This window comes from Physeter macrocephalus, chromosome 6 (genome assembly GCF_002837175.3).
Source record: "Physeter macrocephalus isolate SW-GA chromosome 6, ASM283717v5, whole genome shotgun sequence".
Lineage (NCBI taxonomy): Eukaryota > Metazoa > Chordata > Mammalia > Artiodactyla > Physeteridae > Physeter > Physeter macrocephalus.
This window is the reverse complement of record NC_041219.1, coordinates 52,462,581-52,481,851: the sequence shown is the minus strand read 5'-3', so window position 1 is coordinate 52,481,851 and position 19,271 is coordinate 52,462,581. Positions and strand designations below refer to the sequence as shown.

Below are 19,271 nucleotides of genomic sequence, written 5' to 3'. Positions count from 1 at the left end.
TATAAGAAACATAGATCTCTGTGGGGTGTATCACAACGTCAGGGTCAGGAGGCCTCGGGACCGGAGCGGGGGGTGAAACCCCCCAGCTGGAACTCCATACAAAAGGAGGGGTGAAGCAGAACTGACCCTGTAAAGTTAAAAACCCAAATTGAACGGAACCAAAAACCCACAGGTGAGTGTGAGACGAGTGTGTATGTGGCAGTCTGTTACGGTGACTGCTGCTGTGTGTGTGACCTGGTCTGTCGGCGAAAGGGTTACTGGGTGTGACCCTGCCCAGGGAACGGGGCCGGCGGGCCGGGGGCGGGGCGGGTGGGCACAGACCGGCGTGCCAGGTCCCTGGGCTGTGAAAACTTCTGTTTTCTGGGTTTTTTAATTTTTATTAAAAAAAGCTAGAAATATAAACAGAAACTTGTGAGTGACGTGGATGGAGCTTAGTCCAGACTCCACAGCCTAGGTTTAAAAACGTCCCGGGCCCCCCGCCCCACGGTCATTGCTGAGTGTGAGGAGTCACAGTAGGGGGGCTGGGGTGCCCGCCGGGGTCTCTGCAGTGGCCTGACTCTAGGGCTGCCCCTGTGACCCCCCCCAGAAGCCCGACGGGGGGGAGCACTGCCTCCAGGGGCCCTTGGGGGCCTCTCCCAAGCAGCAAGCCTTCACCAAGAAGGCCCACTCAGGCTCGGCGAGGCTCCGGAGGGACAGGCTGGGCAAACAGCAGGTCCCAGGGTGCAAGACGACCTCTGACTTTCTTTGGAAGTGGAGAAGGGGTGCTTTCACAGGCACACACCCATGCATGCACCCTGTGCACGCTTCCGAAGCCCCTACACTAGTCCAGAGTGGCCCCTAGGGACCGCTCTCCAGTCAGGCACACGCGGGGCTCCGATGCACTCAGTCGCACCCCGAGATTCACACACTCGCACATGTGCGCACACACGCAGGGCGGAACTGGAGACTTCAGGTCTGAGTCAGGGAGGCTTCTTTGCTGTAGTCGCCCAGCAGCGTGGGGAGGAGGCTAGACCCCTACTGGGGAGGGACCCTGTGAGAGAGATAGCTGGGGGCGGGTGCCAGGGCCCTGCCCTCCCCCCCCCCACCCCCACTCCAGGGCCATGGTCTCCCAGGCCATCTGACCCGCTAGTGCCCAGCAGGACTCGCTGCCTGCCGCCCCTCCTCCACGCAGCACCTGAAGGGTCGTGGGGCACACTATAGCTCAGCGAGGGGAGGGGGCCCAGCCGGGGCCCCAGGGCGGGTTACTAGGACCCTGGCCAACCCCAGACCAGCTGGAGCATCCCCCGCCCCATGTGGGGTGGCAGTGGCAGTTGAGGGGCCAGAGATGGAAGACTGGGCAGCCGCAGCGGAACCGGTGGGGGGCTGGAGGGGAGGGGAAGGGAAGCTATTGAGGACAGAGATATTTGTTCCTTTTCTCGTTCCAAATATAGAGTGGATTAAAATATGCAAAACAGGGGGGCTCCTTGGCCCCCAACCGAGAACCCCAATGTCTCCCCCCTCCCCCCGAGTCACCAAGGTGTGTCTTGACCTTGCATGCTGGACTAGGTTCCCCCCTCTGCGAAAGTAGCCACCAGGAGCTGAGCGGGAGATGGTCAGGCCGGAGCACCCCCGTCCCCAACCCCCTCCCGCTCCAGCCCCACCCCCACCCCCACCCCGCCCCACGGCCCGCGCCCTTCCTGACCGTGTGCTGGGTGGGGCTCGACGACCTGCGAGGGCACCAAGCAATGTACAGGGCAAGTCTCCGAGCAACAGCAAACAGGACGATTCATGCAACATTCCTGGCCCGGGCGCCGTTGGGGTGGGGGCTAGGGGGCGGGCCGAGCCCGCGGCCCGGGGGCGGAGGTGGGGGGCCCTGCCGGCAGGGCGCGGCCGGGGCGTGGGGGGGGTGGGGGGGGGCGTCAGCTGCCGTCCAGCTGCCTGAGCGCGCGCTCGATGTTCATGCGGTGGCCCACGCGCGTGACGCCCAGCTCCACGAAGTCGTCCTTGGTGAGCGCCGGCAGGTGCGCGCCCTCGATCTCGTGGTCCTCGAAGCGGTCGCGGTGCTCGCCCAAGTGGATGCTCTCCAGCCAGTCGCCCACGTCGAACTTGCTCCAGAGTTGCAGGGGCTTTTGCTGGAAGGGCCGGCGCGGGCTGGGGGCCCCGGGGCCGGGGCCAGGCGCTGGCGAGGGCAGCGGCGAAGGCGAGGGCGAGCGGCTGCGCGCGCTCACGCTGCGCACCACAAAGCGCACCTCCTTCGGCTCGTGCGGGATGGAGAGGCTGGACGACTTGAGGATGGTGGGGGGCGTGAGGCCGAAGGGCCGCCCCGCGCCCCCCGCGCCCGCCCCCAGCCCCTCCACCCGCTCCAGCGACGCGGGCTTCACTGGGCTCGGGGCGCGCCGCGCCACTGGGTAGCGGCCGCCGGGCCGCACCGGGTAGGAGGCCCCGCCGCCCGGGCCCCCAGGGCTGCGCTGCGCTGAGATGGAGCTCAGCTCACCGAGGCTGCTGAAGAGCCTGCGGAGGGAGAGGGGGTCAAGGCCAGGTGAGGGGCACTAGGCGAGGTGGGGGTGGGCGGAGGGGCGGGGCCAGCGGCCAGGGGGACTGGGGGGGGCGGGGCGGGAGGGGGGGGGCCTGGGACCCGGTGGGTAGCCTTAGGGCCAGGGGAAGAAAGGAGGGTAGGGCCCTGCGGTTACTCTGGCCCGGTCCTCAGAGTCAGAGCCAGTGCCCTGCTGGGGGAGGGGGCCCTAGACTGAGCGGCCCACGAGGAGTAAAGCCCCTGGCCCCCTGCACTCTTCGCGGGCTCCGAGAGCGGGCTGCCAGAGGAAAGACAGCCGCTGGGGCAAAGGGCTTCCCACCGCATTTCTGACAGCCCGGGACACCAGCTCTGGACACTGCCCCGTCCACCCACACCCTGGAGAGTACGACTCCGGCAAGACCCCTCACCGCTTCCCCCACACACCACTTCCCCCTCTGTCATCACGAGGGGACCCAGAAAGACCTGGGCTGGCTGCACGGCTGGCTGAGTCGTGGTACAGGCTGGTGGCAGCACAAGACGGAACGAGTCCATGAGGTCTGAGACAGACACGAGGCGGCGTTCACACCCACACAGAGCGGCGGCACGTGCAGGGCAGGCGTGAGGCAGTAACACACCCATGACACTCGGCCTCCCCGCACAGGACAGCGCACAGCAGCGGCACCCACGTGTGTTATGTACATGCGGCAGCAGTGGCAGCGGCCTGCTCATGACAGTGACACGGCAGCACATGTGCACGCGCGCGCACGCACACGCACACGCACACACACACACACACACACACACACACACACACACACACAGATGGGGCTTCACTTCCCAGCATCACCTGATAGGACCCCAGGCCTTCAGCCCCGCCACGCCCGCCCAGCACGGCCACGCGGGGAGGCCTGGCTGGGGGGGCTCCTCCAGAGAAAACCCACTCCTAGATCCCATGCCACCTCCACCCCGTTTCTTTCCCTAGCCCCTGCTGTGGCCACGGGAAGCCGCATGGGGCCGTCAGCGGCACCGAAGCGCCATGAAGCCACGCAGAGCAGAGATCCAGGCGGGCAGGTGCAGCGCACGGGCAGGTGCAGCGCACGGACAGCGAGAGGCATGGGATGGGCATGCTCACTTACACAGCCGGCGCTCGGGACCACCGCGCAGCTAGACAGAGCAGCCACATGCAGATGCGCGGGAGAGAGCAGTGAGAGAGAGTGTTAGCGGCCCGGGCCCTCCAAGCGGGCACACGGCCCCCAGCCACGACCACAGCGAGGGCGGCCAGGTGCACGGACCCCCTGGCCAGATACCCAGTAAGGGAGGAATTCAGGTGCAGTGGGCCCAGGTGCGATGGGAGGGAACACATCTGGAGCTGCTGGAGGAAGGCAAGTGCAGGCCCGACGCGGGCAGAGCTGGGTGGGCTCCTGGTTTGCCTGTGACCTGTCCTCTGGTCTGTGAAGTGCAGGCCACAGTGGTGTCCGTCCACAGGCTTTACGAAGAGCCCTGTGTGGCAGCTGCTCAGCAGGCCCCTGGCGCTTGGGGATGCTTTGTGCCCCCTTGTGCTGCTGCTGCCTGAGGGCCTCTCTCCAGCTGCTAGCCCACCTCCCTCTCCCTGCCCTTGGCCGCACTGGGCTAAGGACCCCTGCCCTGGGTTCCCCCACCCACCTCTGCGCTATCCTGACTGGTACCCGTCCCCCACTGCACGGGCACCCTGAGCATCCTTCCTCCCCTGGAAGCAGGTTTTGTCCTTTCCTGTCTCACCCGTGCAAGGTCAGCCTCCCGCTGGAGAGCCAACCCTGTCCCTCCTACTCAACCTGGTTTCCACTGCCTTCCACTGGCTCCTCTCCTCGGCCTCTGGCCCTGCTGCCTTGCCCAGCTGCCCAGATCCAGAGCAGAGCCTCCTGAGGAGGCCAGACCATGCTTCCCCCACCCAGCAGAGGGGGACTCAAAGGACACCTGGGGTGATGGGCTCAAGGAACGGGCACCAACCACCAGAAGAAACCCTCCCCTCTCCCACATCTGACCTCCACGGCGCCGCCTGGGTTTCGGAGCAAAGTGGGGCGGCGGTGGAGCGGGGGGAGGGTGCCAAGGAGGTGGCAGGTGCCCAAGTGGTAGGGATTGCCAGGGAGAGGGCGAGGGGGCAGTGCTGGGGGACTGGGCCCAGTTCAGGGCTCCCCTCCCGCCACCCCGGGCCCTCATGCATCCAACCCTGGCACGGGGACCTGCATCTCAGGATGGAGTTCTGCGTGGCCCACCCCCAGAGTCCCCTGGAGCAGGGGCTGGAGCCCTGGCAGGGGCTGAGCTGGGGGCCTAGGATGAGGGCAGACTGGCTCAGAAGCACCAGGGAGACCGTGCCGAGGGGAGATACTGGGTGTGGGGAGGTGGGCACCTGCCAGAGGCTAGGGCTGGTGCCAGGAGGTGCCACGAGTGAGGGACTGATCCACCAGAGTGCAGGGGAGAGGGCCGGTCACACTCCTAAGGCTGCCCTCCCAAGGCCCCGGGGCAGAGCAGGGCGTGGCCAGTGGTGCCCGAGGCCCGGGGTCTGCCCCTCCCCCCCTTCCTCTCGGGGAGCAGGGGACTTCCCACACTGTCCCAGGCCAGGCACCCTGGGAGTGTCCACGGTCACGTCCACACGTTTCCACACCGCCTCTGCAGAGCCATCGCTGCCCGTCGCCACTCTGAGCTGTCTGACGGCCTCCCCAGCCAGGCTCTGACCGCGGCATGGCCACATCACAACCCCTGCCAGCCTCCCAAAGGGCTTCTGGGCCACCCACTCTCTAACGCGTGGCACCTCGCTAGACACCAGCAGCCCTGGACGCCTCCCGGTCTTTCTCCAGATGCCTCAGCCAGGCTCCACGCCCCCCAGCAACCTTCCCACCAGTGTCTGAACCTTGCCCTGTCTGGCTTCCTCGTGACTCCTCGGCCAGCGAGGTCTGCTCTTGCCCCACCACCCCTCGCCCCTGCAGCGACCGAGCCGTCAGCAGAGTCCCCTTTGCTGGCCTGTCCACTGGTTTCCCTCTTAGGCACCCTTTCCTCTACCCCTGCCTCCCTAGACAGGCTCCCTCTTAGTTCGCACTTTCTCCCAGGCCATGTCATCCACTCCCACCCTTTTCCGTGACCGATGTGCCCACGAGTGCCACATGTGGAGCCAAGCCACTCTCTCCTGAGCTCTCCCCAGACCTCTCCTGGGGTCTCCAAACATGCTCTCCCTCCCCCCAGTTCTTCCCACACCAGAGGCCCGCGAGCCACCATCAGCTGCTGCATCCTTTCACCGCCATGGCTGATATGTCACCAACTCCCAGCATTAACCCTGGCCCTCCTCCTCACCCCCAGCCACCTCTGGATCCAGACCTTTCATGGTCTCACTCAGGGCCTTTCATCTCACTTCCTAATTGTTACCCTTCACTCTCGGTGCCTAGCGCAAAGCCAGGAACACAACATGCACTGAAGAGAAATGTTATAAAACAAAGACAGCGTGGCATGTCACTCTCAGGCTTGACTGCCTGTCCCCCCATTGGCGCCAACAGGCGAGAAAAAGCCCACTCCGGCCCTGGTCCCCGCCTGGAGCCTCTGCCACTGCACTCACGCAGGGCAGGTCTAGGCCTGTGGCCTCTTGAAACGTAAGAGCCTCGTTAACGGAAATAATCCTCAGCAGGAGCACAAACTATATACAGGCTTGTGAGCGTCCCCTTGCACTCTCTCTGGTCTCCGTGTCTCACTCCAGCCCTAACTTCTCACCGGCCACACCAGGTCATGTGGCTCCAACCTTGATGCACCCAGATGCCCCTATGACCCCTCCTCTGCGACCCCCGCCCGCTCCCCTAGCAGAGTTCCGTGAACTCCTGAAGCCCTGACCACGTCTCCTGCGAACACACCTCACAGGTCGCCCACCTGTGAGGACCTCCGCAAGGACAGAGCACATCCCGGCCCCTGTGCCCTGCACTGGCCGGCACACAACAGGTCCAGTTTCAAAAGAACAAGCCCCGAGGCACCTGCAGTCACGTATGGCTTTATCCAGATCCCTGTCAGATGTGCTAGCAGGACAGGGCTCACAGTAGGTCCCCAGGGCAGGGTTTCTCCACCATCGCAGAAACGTGCTGTCTTCTGTGGGATGCTAATTAGTGATCTACTAAAGAAGCTGTCCCAGAACACAGCACACAGCACATCAAAAGTTCTGAGAAGTACTGCAGGAAAGAAACCTCGTCAACTTTGCGTTTCCAAAGCTCTTTGGCCATGAACTTTTTTCTGGAAGATCAGATGTGACGGTCAGACAGGTGTAAAGCTGAGGGCCACAGCAAAGCTGAGTATTGCTCTGGGGCTCAGAGACATGTGGCCCTCAGACCACATGGGGGACTCAGATCCAGCCGTGGGGTCTGGAAGACAGAGGGAGTTCAGAGCAGATGGGGGGCTCTGAGCAGACAAAGGCCCTGCCTGTCAGGCTAGACCCAAAGCGAGAAGCATAAGGAGGTGGATGGTCTGGGATCAAAGTTCCAAAAAGCCAAAGGCCATGGGCCTTCTGGATGGCCCCAGCGCATTTCCACAAGGTGCCGAGCTTCAAGTCCAGGACATAGGGGTAACCTCCCCTTCCCCTTCTGAGATCTTCCTGGATCTCGGGCCGCAGCGTGTCTTGAGGGTAAAGGACGCCAGAGCCTAGACTGAGCTGTCAATGAGGGAGGTGGGCCGAACAGACGCTTCCTTTCCTGTGCTGTCTCTCGGGTGAGGAGAGGGGCGGGCCTGCGAGGGAACACATGGGGGGGCCGGTGGACAAGGCACTGGGGTGTGACCCACTGGGTGGCCGTGGCAGCTGCCCTAGGGCTTCAGCTAGGGTCCATCCTGGGAAGGAAACAGCCCCACTGGGACATCAGAACTTCCTGCGCTTTGGACATGCCTCTGAAAGACAGTATCGCTAGCACTTTTATCACTATGGGAGAAATGAGTGTCAGACTCTAGCCACTGCTGACGGCAAAACAGGAGCTGCCCAGCAGCGCCGATGGGCAGCACAGCCTCTGCCGGTCACATGCGGGGCTGGCTGGGCGCGGCCACAGCATCTCCTGCTCAGCCGCCTGCCAGTGGCCGGAAGTAAAGGGTCGAGGACAGGCCGCCTCTGGGGCCCACTCCAGAGGGCCATGGTTTCACCCAGGTCCGAGGGCAAGAAGGCGAGCATAGGAGGAAGGGAGGAAGGGTGAACGGGGGTAGTAGGAAACGTAGAGGAAGTGGGGAAGGGAAGGCAGGGCAGACGGGTAGCGCTGCCGGGCCTACCAAGCGGCACTGGCGGGGCTCAACTGCAAGCGATTCCAGAATCCACGTGCGGTTTGTTATACACCTGACTGAGAAACAAAGGTTCGGTCTACAGAACGAACACACGTGCGTTTCTGCGGAGGGGAACTACTGCACGTAAACACAGCGTCTGTCACTAGAAGGGGTTTAATGACGGAGGCTCCAGATTACAGTGGACAGATAGCGGGGCTTGAGGTCGGATGCCACCATCTGCTGGCTGGAATGGATCTCCTTAGAACCTCACTTTTACTGTCTGGAAAAGGGAGATTATACGATTATGCACCGAACAGAATGGCTCTGAAGACGAAGTAACGTGACTTGGCCTTTTCCAGAGCCGAGCGCTCATCTTCCCGTAAGGACCCCAAGAGTCCTCCTACCGGCCCGCCTGAGGGCCTGGTCACCCTCACCATTTCACAGGGGTGGCACTGAAGTTCACTGAGGTTAAGTGGTTTGTCCAAGAATACAAACTCCGATGCCACCTGCTGAGGGCTGCAATCCAGGGCCATCTGACCCCAGGCCGATGTCAGGGAACAGAGTAAGGCGCTAAAGCCGGTGAATACCATGGCACAGGGAATCTCTTGTTTGAGGCTCTCCGGCATCTGGTACCTTTGGGAACAGCACCTGATCTTCCTTTGGATACCCGCCCCCCTCACTCAGCAGCCATCCGGTAGCTCTGGCTGACCCCATGCCCTGGCTCCCAGGATAGCATACGAGGCAGGCCTGGCCAACAGCAGCCCTGTGTCTCCCTGACCCCAGTGACCGTTTCGGGGGGGGCAGGGGATCCACACGAAGCCAACCGGAGGCCGGGATTCTGCAGGAACTCCTGAGGGAAAGAGGCTCACTCTCCCGTGGGCCTGCAGGACAGATGGGATGTAAAGGTTGGAACTGCTGGCCTTGCCCCTCCCCCACACCACTTCCAAGCAAGGGAACAAACACAGGTTCTGGCATGACCCAGACCCACTGGCCAAGAGCGCCTCGCCGTGACGAAGGGGAAACGCTGAGGACGACCGTGAGGGACGTGGCGGCAGGTCCAGCCCAGAGACCACCTCCTCCTGCCCTGGGACGGCCCAGCTGCACCACGGGGGCCAGCAGAGCTAAGGCAACACCTGGGCTCTCCTGAGCTCGGCCGAGGGGCTCGGCAACCAGCAAACCTCAACCAAGTGTCTGTCCTTCTGTGGCATTTGTCCTAAGCCGCCTCCCTAGACCTCAAGTCACAAAAGACAGCACTTGCATTTAGCTTCGTTCTTTCGTCCGTTTAGCAAATGTTTTATTGAGGCCTGCGCTGTGCCAGGCACTGTGCTACCCGCTGTCAATGGCTTTCGTTTTCATCAGGACCAAGGGGCACAGAGGAAAGGAAGGGCTGGTGGAGCGGGAGGAACAGAGCGCGAAGACGGGGACTGGTCCAGGCTGCATCAGGGGATCCCCAGCCTCCGTTCCTCAGAGGCCTAGGACCTGGGCTGTTCACTCCAACTGGACGCTCCTGGCCTCACCCCTAACACCCACTCAAAGGGCACTTCAAACGCCGCCCTGCTGGGAAGAGGGCTTTCACATTCAACTGGGAGTTGGAAGAGGTGAAAAGGGGAGGGCCCCGGCGCGAGCCTGGGCCGACGGGAGCTGGAGGGCAGCACTGCCGAACCACCCGGGAGAGGCGTCACTAGTTCCCCAAGCCCCCACTTATCCTTTGAGTCCTTAGCTGGAAGAGAGTAGATCCGACAAGCCCTTGTGAGTAAGACCGGGATCCCTCACTGCCTTGTGAACTCTGCCTTCCAAGGTTGGCAGGAAAAGACTCACTAGGTTGGTCCTCAGGGTGGCAAGAAGGAGGACTCTGGAGGTGGCACCCCACGTGCTACCCACAAAGCCAGAGGTGGGGGAGGGCCTACGGGGCACAGAAGGCAAAGGCAGACAAGGGCTGGCCAGGGGAAGGCCAGCTCTGCCTCAGACCACTCGTGGGCAGGAACCAGCTCTCCCGCCAGCAAGCATGGAGCCCACAGGCCCGAGGAGGTACCCCTTGGGGGCGGAGCCTTGGGAACGAGGTCCTCAGGGAAAGAGCCAAGGGATGAGCCCAGAGGCTCTGGCAGCTTCTGCCCAGCCGGAGCAGCACCCCAGCCCCCTGCTCAGCCCCTCCCGGCAAGCCAGTGCCTCGCCCCCATTTCCAGGGCACCGTGTGGCCTCTTTAAGTCCCCACCTTGTGTAGGAAGTGGGCAGGGAGAACAGAGGAACGGGTAAGGGACGGAGAGGAGAGAGCAGACGGAGGTGCCGAGAAACGGCACGATTTCCGCCTAAGAAGGGCTTCCTGATGCACCTTGAAAATCACGCACAGGGATCTGTGTTCGAGGGACCCTGAGGTGGTGCTGAGAGACAGAAATGTTTCCGGGGCAGAAAACGGGAAATTGGTGGTGGGTCCTAAGAGGAAAAGAATCCAGTGTACTCCAGGTTTCAAAAGGAAGCAAGGCAGCTACAGAAGGAAGCGAGGAAAGATGGCACCAGCCACGTGGGACAGCCAGGTGGCTACAGAGAAGCCAAGTAGCCGGGGTGGGGGTGCGGGAGAGCTGCAACTTGAGAGTGGACCGGAGAAGGACCCTTGATGGTAGCAGAGGCAGCCACGCCAGGTGTGAGAGGGAGAGCGCAGGGACCCCGGGGCAGGGAGCCTCCAGGAGGGCTGTGGAGGCGTTCGTGGCCAGCCTGGGTCTCCGGTGGGCGCCCAGCCCCCACTGCCACAGCACCAACAGGGACAGAGAGAACAGAGCCCCTGATATTCCAGATGGCTCAAAGAGCCTTCGGTCTCGGACAGACAAAGCAAGGCCAGATCGAGGACAGAGATGTGGACGGGAGGAGCACAGGTGGGGGACGGGACAGGATGGGCTGTGGGGGGACCGTGGAAGGACAAGAGGAAGAACGGGGCGGGCACGGACAGGGGACAGGACCCTCCCCACACTGCCCTGCTCACCGAGCTGCCGCGATGGGTGACTTCTTGGCAGGGTCCAGCAGGCCGCCCAGGCCGCCAACTGGCTCCTCCCCCAGGGAGCGGGTGTCTTTGTTCAGCTGTTGCAGGCGGGAGCTGAGCTCGCTGATCACAGTCGGTTTGTCGTCTTCGGGCCCGGGGAGCCCCCGGCTCTCCACGGGGTCCCCCCACAGCTTGGACCTTCTCTGGAAGAGGTAGCGAGGGCGAGCGGGCCCGGCAGCAGAGGCCAAGCCGGCGGAGGCGGCACGGTGCTGCTGGGCCATGAGCTCACTGTCCGAGGACTGCTTCAGCAGCGGGTCCCTGAAGGTCACCGGCCCCTTCCCCAGCGGGGACTTGAGCTTGGGCTTGGGAGGCACTGGTGGCTTCTCGAGTAGAAAAGTATGTCCGTCGGCGAAGGAGGTGTGGGTGTCGGCGAGCTCCCCGCTCTCCGAGCTCAGGGTGGACATGCTGGACACCGTGGAGATGGTGCTCGTGGTCTCCAGGTGGGGGTCGCTGGAGCTGCGCGTGTCGGCCTCCTCCACCCCCGAATCCGCCGCGGACTCGGGGGCAGGGGGCGGCTCGCTGCTCGGCTTCCCTGAGGCCGGGCCTGGCAGCGTGGCGGGCGAGGGGCCCGGGCCCGGGCGAGGGGTGGCCAGCAGGAGCCCGTTGGCAAACTCTTCAGGAGGCGGCACAAGTCCGATGCGGGCCAGCTCCTCCCTGGTCTCCTCGTCGCTGGAGGACAGCTGGGCCGGCGGCAGGTTCACGGCGAATACCAGCTCTGGCTCCTCCTCTGAGCTGCCCTGGCCCAGCCCGGGGTCTGTCGGGGTACTGCCAGGGGGCTGGGCCCGGGGGCTCGGCAGGGGCTCTGCCACCACGGCCGACTGCGCGGGGGCCGCGGCCAGCTCTGGGGTGCCCGGGCGCTCCTCTTCGGCCCCCAGCCCGCGGGGCTCCTGCCCATTGCTGGTGGCGTGCACGACGATGAGGCCGGCTGGCCGCTGCAGGGACGTGTCCAGGACACTGAGGATCAGGGACTTCTTGTCCTCCGGTGACTTCCGCTCCTCCCGCGGAGCTTTCTCGGCTTCCCTGCGGGCAGGCACGGGAACCCAGGCTGGGCCCCTCGGCGAGAAGGCTGGGGAGGCCAGGGGCCCTCGCTCAGCGTCACGAGCCTGCACATCCACAAACAAGGGCCCAGGGCGGTCGGTGTCAGGGCTGTGCACAGGCGTGGGGGACCGGGAGGGCGCCTGGGAGGCCAGAGCCCGCTCCCGGGCGGCCAGGGCAAGGGCCAGGGGTGAGCTGGGGTCCAGGGGTTTGCCGGTGAGCGGGTGGATGAAGGTGGAGCCCGAAGGCCCAAGGCTCGGGCCGCCGACCAGCGGCTTCAGAGCGGAGACCGGGGAGGGCAGCAGCAGGTCACGGCCGGTGGCGGTGGCGGCGCCGGCGCCCAGCAGGCGCTCGTCGATGGAGCGGGAGGGCTGCAGGGAGGGCACATCTGCGCTCGGGGGGCTGCTCTCGATGGCTCCCACGGACAGGAAGACGGTGGAGCGCCGCCGCTCCTCCAGCCGCCGGTCCTTGCCTGGGGCCGGGCCGCCGAACGCGAGCCCGGGGCCGTCTCCGGGGCTGTAGTCGAGGCCGCTCGGCCGAGGCCCGCGGTGTGTCGGGGAGGGCTCCCGGGCGAAGCTGCCGCCCGCCGGGCCAGGGCTTCCCACGGCCAGGGCCGCGCGCTCCTGAGCGTCCTCCACCTGCAGCTGCTTCACCAGCGGGCTCTTGCGGCGCTGAGGTTTGGACGGCGCGAAGAGGCTGGCGCTGAAGGCGCCGAGGTTGGCGTAAGGGCTGTCGGGGCCGGGCGGCCGCGGCCGACGCTTCGGGCGCTCCGGCGGAGTGGCCGCTGGCGGGGGCCGGGGGACGTCGCCTGCCTCGGGCGCCGAGTCCTGAAGGATGATCATGGAGCGCGCGCGCTTCTGCCGTTCCGGGTAGGGCAGGGGCCCCAGGGCCGCGCCGGGATCATACAGGCCCGGGGCGCCCGCGCCCAGGCGCGCCTCCAGGCCGGGCTTGAAGCTGGAGCGCACGGTGTCGTAGGCGCGGCCCGGCGGAGGCGGCGGCGAGAAGGCGGGGGGCGGCCCGGAGTCGAAGTAGTAGGGAGCGGGCGGGGGCGGCGGGGCGGTCTGCGGCGGGGGCGGGATGCCTCGGCCCTCGCGCACTGAATCCTGCATCGACGTGCTCCTCGGGAAGCGCCCCTCCAGCAAGGACGCCAGCTTCTCATCTTCCCCTGCGGACAGAGGGGCCCCGGTGAGCCCGGCCCAGGAGCCAGGGGCCTTCGAGGAGGCCCCTCCCGACGCAGGCGCCCGCCCTCCCCGTCCGCGGAGGCCGGCCCCGCCCCGCCCCCCAGGGCAGCCAAGGCGCCTTCGAAATCCGCGGGAGGTGCTGGCCGCCAGCCAGAGGACGGAGTCAGGGTGGGCGTGGGCGCTACGACGAGATCAGGGGGAGACACGGGGATCCCAGAGCAGGGGGTCTAAGCAAGATCCCCAGTCTGGGCTCGTCCCCGCCGGGATGGGAGGGCTCCTGCGGAGCCTGCGGAGAGGTATCCGTTCAGATACAGCGGAGAGGAGGGCCCCCCGGAGGCGGCTGTGACAGAAGACCCAAATTCTGCCTACTCAGGCTGGGGACATGGAGAGGGCCCAAGGTCAACACCGCGGGAAGGCAGGGGCGGCCCCACCCCCACCCCCAGTCGTGGGGACAGAACTGCAGAGAAGGGCCAGGGGGTGGCTGGCACAGGCCTTCGCACACGAGACTGAGCAAGGCCTCATCTCAGAGCCACCAGCAGTGGAACAAGCAGGTGTCACTGGGAGGCCCTGGTGGCAACCAGAGGCGGGAATGAGGGAGACGGTCAGAAATGAGAGGGAACTCTCCCAAGCAGGAGTGACATGCTGTGGGCAAGGGGGCAGCAGGGCTGTGGCCGGGGAGTGGGCCGATGCCCAGGTGAGGGAGGCTTTGTTAAGAGAAGTCCTGAAAGGCTCTACCCCGGAGACCGACGGGCACTGGCCTGGGGGAGGCTGCCAGGAGGTCACTGCCATAGCCCTAGTGGCGGAAATCGAAATCGAGAAAGGCTGGGCGGAAGGAGGGAGGGAGGGAGGGTCGCAGTGGAATGGCAGGCTGAGCACCTGACACGCATTTCAGCTTCACTCCTTACTGGCTGTGTGACCCCAGGCCAGGCCCCGAGCCCCTCGACGCCCCAGTTCTCTCATGGACAACACAGACTGCAAGTGAACCCTACTTCCTGCCGCACTCAGCTGTCACTAGGATCTGTGCGAGGGCAGGGCTGGAGCGCTCAGAGCCCCCACCGTCCTGCCGCCCGGCTAGGACAGGGCAGGGCCTCCCGCGTGTTCCTGTGTACACAGCGCGCACACCTGTGCTGCAGGTGTGTTCAGTGAGGCTGCAGGTGTAAGGCAGCCCAATCCAAGGAGAGTGGAGGAGTGGTTCCTCGGTGCTGACACACAGGTCTCTGGAACCTACCCCTGGCCTCCCTCTGGGCTTGGTCACACTTTCATGAACTCGCGACGACGCAGACTGCCGGTTCCCAACCGCCGCCTCCTCTGGCCGCCGCAGTGCTCGCCAGGCCTCCCACCCGCACTGTCTGCGCGTGTCCTGCCTAACGGCTCTTTTACCCCCTGGCACAGCAAGGGGCGTGGGCCATGGGGGAGCTTCTGTATAAGATAAGGCTTGAATTCCAGCTCTGCCACTTCTTGTCTGATACCTCTTAACCTCTTGGCACTTCCGTTTCCTCATCTCTGGGGACCTGCCCCCTCCCACTGAAGTGCGAAGTGACGCCATTCAAAGCTCACAGCACAGCGCTGAGCCCCCGGCAGCGCCCCCAGGAAGGTGGCTGAGGTCGTCGTCGTCACCATCACCATCAGCATTTGGGGGCCAGCCTTCCAGCCCCACTGCTGGACACAGGTTCTGTGCCAGGTTCGGCCTGGGTCTCCTCCCTGCTGCACTTCTTGCGCCGCATATAAACGCAGCTCAACACCCACAAGCTTGTGCATGAGATGGAGCCACGTGGGACAAGCTAGTGCACCTGGAACACGCCGGAGGGTCAGCATGCCACGTTCTGACCCAGGGTAAAGACAAGTCACTTTCCTCGTGATGAAAATGGGAATCCGTTCTGATACAGAGCGGGTGGGGCCGCTGCCCAAATGACAGCCGTGAGCATTTCTCCAGCACTTTCTGCGCACCAGCCTCAAGATGCAGGACCTACATCTATCACCATGAGCCGTTACTCAGTACTCAGCCTGTGAGTACAGCCCTCTGTGCGAACCTCAGAGTGGCCTTAGGAGGTAGGTACCAGATGGCCCCCATGTTTATGAGATGTGTGCCCAGGGCCACAGAGCCAGGACAAGGGGCAGGGGCCCTGGGGTCTGACACCTCAGCCAGCGTTCAAGTGGGTGACGGGCGGCAGGCTAGGGCAAGGGGGTTTAAAGATGAGCCACCCGTGGATGAGCACAGGAGGGTCCAGGAGGGGGAGCAGGGAACAGCTGGCAATCTCCACCGAGAGGCTTACAGCCTGAAGGACAGGCACTTAGATGCGGACCTGCGGTGGTCAGTACTGAGACTGGGTGGGGCTGAGGGACAGGCCATCCAGGCAGAGTGAGGGCAGGTGGAGAATAGCCAGTCCTGGCAGATGTAAACCAGAGGGAGGCAGAGACAAAGGTCCCTAGATGAAGCAGGAGAGGGCTGGGGCTAGGCCTCAGGGCCCCAAGGCAAGGCAGAGCCCACAGAGGACCAACTCCAGGGATGTGAGGTGATATCTTCTGCAGAAAGCCCCCTGTGGCCAGAGGGATGGAGCAGCGGGTGAAGCTGGGGCAGGAGGTCAAGAGGAGACCACAGCTGTGGTCTCCAGGAGCTGAGGCACAAGACAATGAGGCCCGGCCAGGTAGGGCTGCAAGGACGGGGAGGCAGAGAATAAGGAGGAAACCACAGAGGATGCCCAGGGCTTAGGCCAGGGAGGTGAGGGGCGGGAGTGCCTCTTGGCTCCAAAGTAGCTGCAGTCTCCTGTGTCCTCTCCCCCACCCTCCTACCTACAGAAATGACCCATAGCGGTCTCTGAAGGACCACTGCTGTCAGCAATTCATGCCATTCTCTCTCAGAAACCCCCACTCATCCTGTATGTCTGAGCCCAAACACACACACACACACACACGCACGCACGCCCGGCCTTTCTTGACACCCAAGCATGGTTGGTGCTCCCTAGTAAATGTGCTTTTGTACCCACCATGCAACTGCTGAGCTGAGCTGTCTGCAGACATGTCACCTCCTCCAACTGAGCCCCCAGACCCTGCCCAGCATCAGCCTAGAGTGTGCATCAATCAGCAGGGGTCCTGGGGTGAATGAGGGATTGGGTTTGTGGAAACTTGATAGGCCAGATGAGTGACTAGAAGACAGGTAAGGCAGCTGTGTGACCTTGGGCAAGTCATTTTACCTCTTTGCCTCGGTTTTCTCATCTATAATCTAGAGGTACTGACGGTGTTACCTCAGCAGGGTTACTGTAAGCATTAAATGAACCAGTGTGGGGAGAACACAGAGCAGTGGGGTACACAGGGACAAATGGATGCACAAGTGGAAAGGCCAGTGGGTGAACAGGTGGACAGAAAACTGGACATGTCTGTAGGCGGATGGCTGGACAGGTGGACAGGTAAGGGGGGACTAGATGCCTAGAGGGAGGAGCAGTGGGTGGGGCTTATTAGGTGACCCGGTCTGGGGTCACCAAGAGAGGAGATGGCCACGGGTGAGATGTGACGAGGCCCCAAGGAGACAGGTGCAGAAGGAAAGAGGCTAAGGACATAGCCCTGAGGAGGACCCGCATCTTGCCGGGCAGCGACGGGGACTGAACAGGTCCAGCCTGAGAACTGAGGGGAAAACCAGTAAGTGCTGTCCTAGCAGCCCTGGGTAGGAAAGTGTCATGGAGGAGGAAGCAGCAAATGCCAACGCGTCCACTGGGAGGAACGCCCTGGAAACCACTGGTGACCCTGGTGAGAACAATTGCAGTTTCAGGTATGGACGATTCCCTACAAGGCCGAGAGGCAGGCAGGGAATGGGAGACAGCAAGTATGGGTGACTTCTGGAGGAAACTGGCTGTGAAGGAGAGGAGAGATATAGAGCAGTAACTGGGGTGCCGGGGGGAGGGGGGAGGGGAGAGGGCAGATTCAAGGGGAGGGTAGCTTAGCATCAGAAACATGACAGGTACTCGGGCTGCAGGGGGCACAGCCAGGTAGGATATGGAAGACCCAGGGACGGAGATGCTGGTGTCTGCGGGAAGTACAGACGGGGGTGCCCGCTGGCAGGGGGTGACAGATGGCGAGAAGCCTCAAGGGTATCTTTCAGCAAAGCATCTCTGGGTTGGGGGAAGGACTGACACCCCCCCCGCCCCCATATACATCCACAAAAAATGAGATTCCTGGGTTGGGGCCAGGGAGAGGCAGGACTCGAGAGAAACCGGAAACCTCAGTCGAAGGGTGGGGAGAGACAGGGTCCCCCAGCCCCGCACGCACTCCGGCCCCCGCCCCAGTCCTCCAGCCCCACGCAGCTCCCAGCCCAGCCATACCTACAGACTTGGTCCGTGGAATCCCCTTCCGCAGGGAGCCTGGCAGCTTCTCTGGGCCTGGGAGGCCCTGGCGCTCAAACAGTGACTGTGAGAGTTGGAGGGGGCAGGGGTATATGGAGGTTCCGGAGCACTGGGGTCCCCAGTTGCCCATCCAGCCCCACCCATCCTCCTCCTAAGCCTGAGATCAGACACCCCATGTGCTAATTCCAACAGTGCTAATTCCCATGGTGTCTGACCCAGAAGCCAGGCCCAGGCCCTGCCTCCAAGGAACAGGGGCATGGCCGTGGGCCCACAGGCATAGGCAGCCCTGGGCAGGGGTGATGCAGACGGGCCAGAGCAGTCAGGGGTCCCGGGTGTGGCCAGGATGAGGCTGGGGAAGCCGCCCAGAAGGTGCCAAGTGAGACGAGTGGGCGGGGGGACAGCGACACCATGTTGTGGCCGCAGCGTGGCTGGGGTCCTCGCTCTAGGCGGCACAGAACCTGCCTAAGGCGGGAGGTGCCAGAAGAGGGAGAGCTCAGCACGAGCTGGACTGTGGCTGTCCCGAGGGCTGATGGCCCCAGGTGTCTTCGGGAGACGCTGTGGGGTCCTTCACCCCCACCCCTGGAGAGGGGAGTCCAAATGATGGACCCTCACCCTCCAAAATGCACAAACACCCAGTAGGGGACATGGCACTCTGAGCCCGTGCCCCACCCATTCCCCAGTGCCCCCAACTGCCAGGCTGGCTTACGCTGATCTCAGCAGGGGTGATCCGCCGACTGGTGGGCCGCTGTTTGACGGTGGCAGCTCTCGAGTCAGCATCCGCGATGTCTGGCCTCAGCGCCGGCTCCGTGGCGGCTGCCAGGATCTCGTCCAGCTTCTCTGCACAGCCGAGGAGGTGCCGTCTCAGCCACAGGGACCTTGAACCCGCTACAGCCCCCTGCAGCCCCACTCACGCATCCTGGCCGGTCCTCCCGGTGCTGCTGACAGAGGCCACTGGGGCCCCGCCCACCTCGGCCCCTCACTCCCCAAGGCCCGCGATCCAGAACCCAGACAGGAGGCCCCATAACTTGTATCCCATCCAAGCCCCTCATACACCAGAACCCAGACCCTGCTCCATCCAGCCTGGCCCCTCCGTCCTCAGGGAGGCTCCGGGGGACCCCACGAACCCCACCCCAGGAAAAGCCTGGCTGACCATTAGGGAGAGAACCAGGCAGGGGGCGGGGCTGTTTACAGCCCAGAGACCTCCCGAATTTCCCCATTTCCCTTTGCCCTTTCACTCTTGCCCTTAACACACGGCATTACTCGCCTGTCTGTGCCGCCACTGCACCAAAAGATAAGCTGTAGCCCCAGAACAGACCCTGATATACAGTAGCTACCCACAAAGAATGTGTATAAACCAAGAACCATGGGGGGCAGGGCGGGGGCTCACTGCCGGAGGCTAGAGACCTAAGAAATAGCTGTATGCAGATCAGGAGGCCACAGAACCTACAACCCCCGAAAAGCAGCCCCACCAAGGGTGGGGGGTGCAGAGAAGAGGCTATTGGGAGGGGCAGTGCTGAGGGGGCTTCCACCGGCCCCTTAGAAAGCAGCCCCAGAAGCCAGGAGGGGGAAGGACAAGCCCAGGGCTGAGGCCTGAACCAGATGCCCTCGGGCGGGCGGCGCTCTTTTCAAATCTGTTATAAAAGAAAAGCTTTGTTTGCTTGTTTCCCTTAAAGCTATTTAATGTTTTTGAAAGTGGTGTCTTTGACTACCAAGTGACTTGGAAATTTTGTTAGACACTTGTGTCTGAAAACTGTCAGCTGTGGACGGACGCCTGGGGAGGGCCCACTTAGGGCCAGCGCGCGCGGGACACAGCAGGGGCTGGGGGCGGCTCCCAGGTCCACCTGGCTGCCACACCGCCCCGCTCGTGCAGGAACCCCACCGCAGCCCACCGCCAACTCAGCCTCCCAAGCCCTGAGCCCTTCCAGACCCAGGAGCTGTGCCAACCACAGAGG

The 19,271-nt window shown here is 63.7% G+C and overlaps 2 protein-coding genes across 2 annotated transcripts in view; both read right to left on the bottom strand.

Moving 5' to 3' along the window:
* The window catches only part of SHANK3 (SH3 and multiple ankyrin repeat domains 3), a 58,559-nt gene that overhangs the window by 5,446 nt on the left and 33,842 nt on the right, over positions 1-19,271 (bottom strand). Inside the window, exons 20-23 of the mRNA XM_055085377.1 lie at positions 18,026-18,156; positions 17,299-17,383; positions 10,713-12,969; positions 4,697-4,716 (exon numbers count right to left, since the gene is read on the bottom strand). Coding sequence (XP_054941352.1) covers positions 4,697-4,716; positions 10,713-12,969; positions 17,299-17,383; positions 18,026-18,156 — 2,493 coding nt within the window. The remainder of the gene's footprint in view (positions 1-4,696; positions 4,717-10,712; positions 12,970-17,298; positions 17,384-18,025; positions 18,157-19,271) is intronic.
* LOC129392181 (SH3 and multiple ankyrin repeat domains protein 3-like) lies at positions 60-3,217 on the bottom strand. The gene is made up of 3 exons (XM_055085376.1): positions 2,975-3,217; positions 1,682-2,490; positions 60-127 (listed from the first exon to the last, which is right to left on the bottom strand). The coding sequence occupies exons 1-2, from the start codon at positions 3,190-3,192 to the stop codon at positions 1,899-1,901; spliced, it is 810 nt and encodes a 269-aa protein (XP_054941351.1). The 5' UTR covers positions 3,193-3,217; the 3' UTR covers positions 60-127; positions 1,682-1,898.

Bases quoted from the DNA above. Each gene is read 5' to 3' on its own strand.
- LOC129392181 (XM_055085376.1), bottom strand. From the start codon at position 3,192: ATGTACATAACACACGTGGGTGCCGCTGCTGTGCGCTGTCCTGTGCGG. The intron at 2,491-2,974 runs GTCTTTCTGGGT...CTCCCTCCGCAG, and splicing joins CAGCCGTGCAGCCAGCCCAG to GCTCTTCAGCAGCCTCGGTG.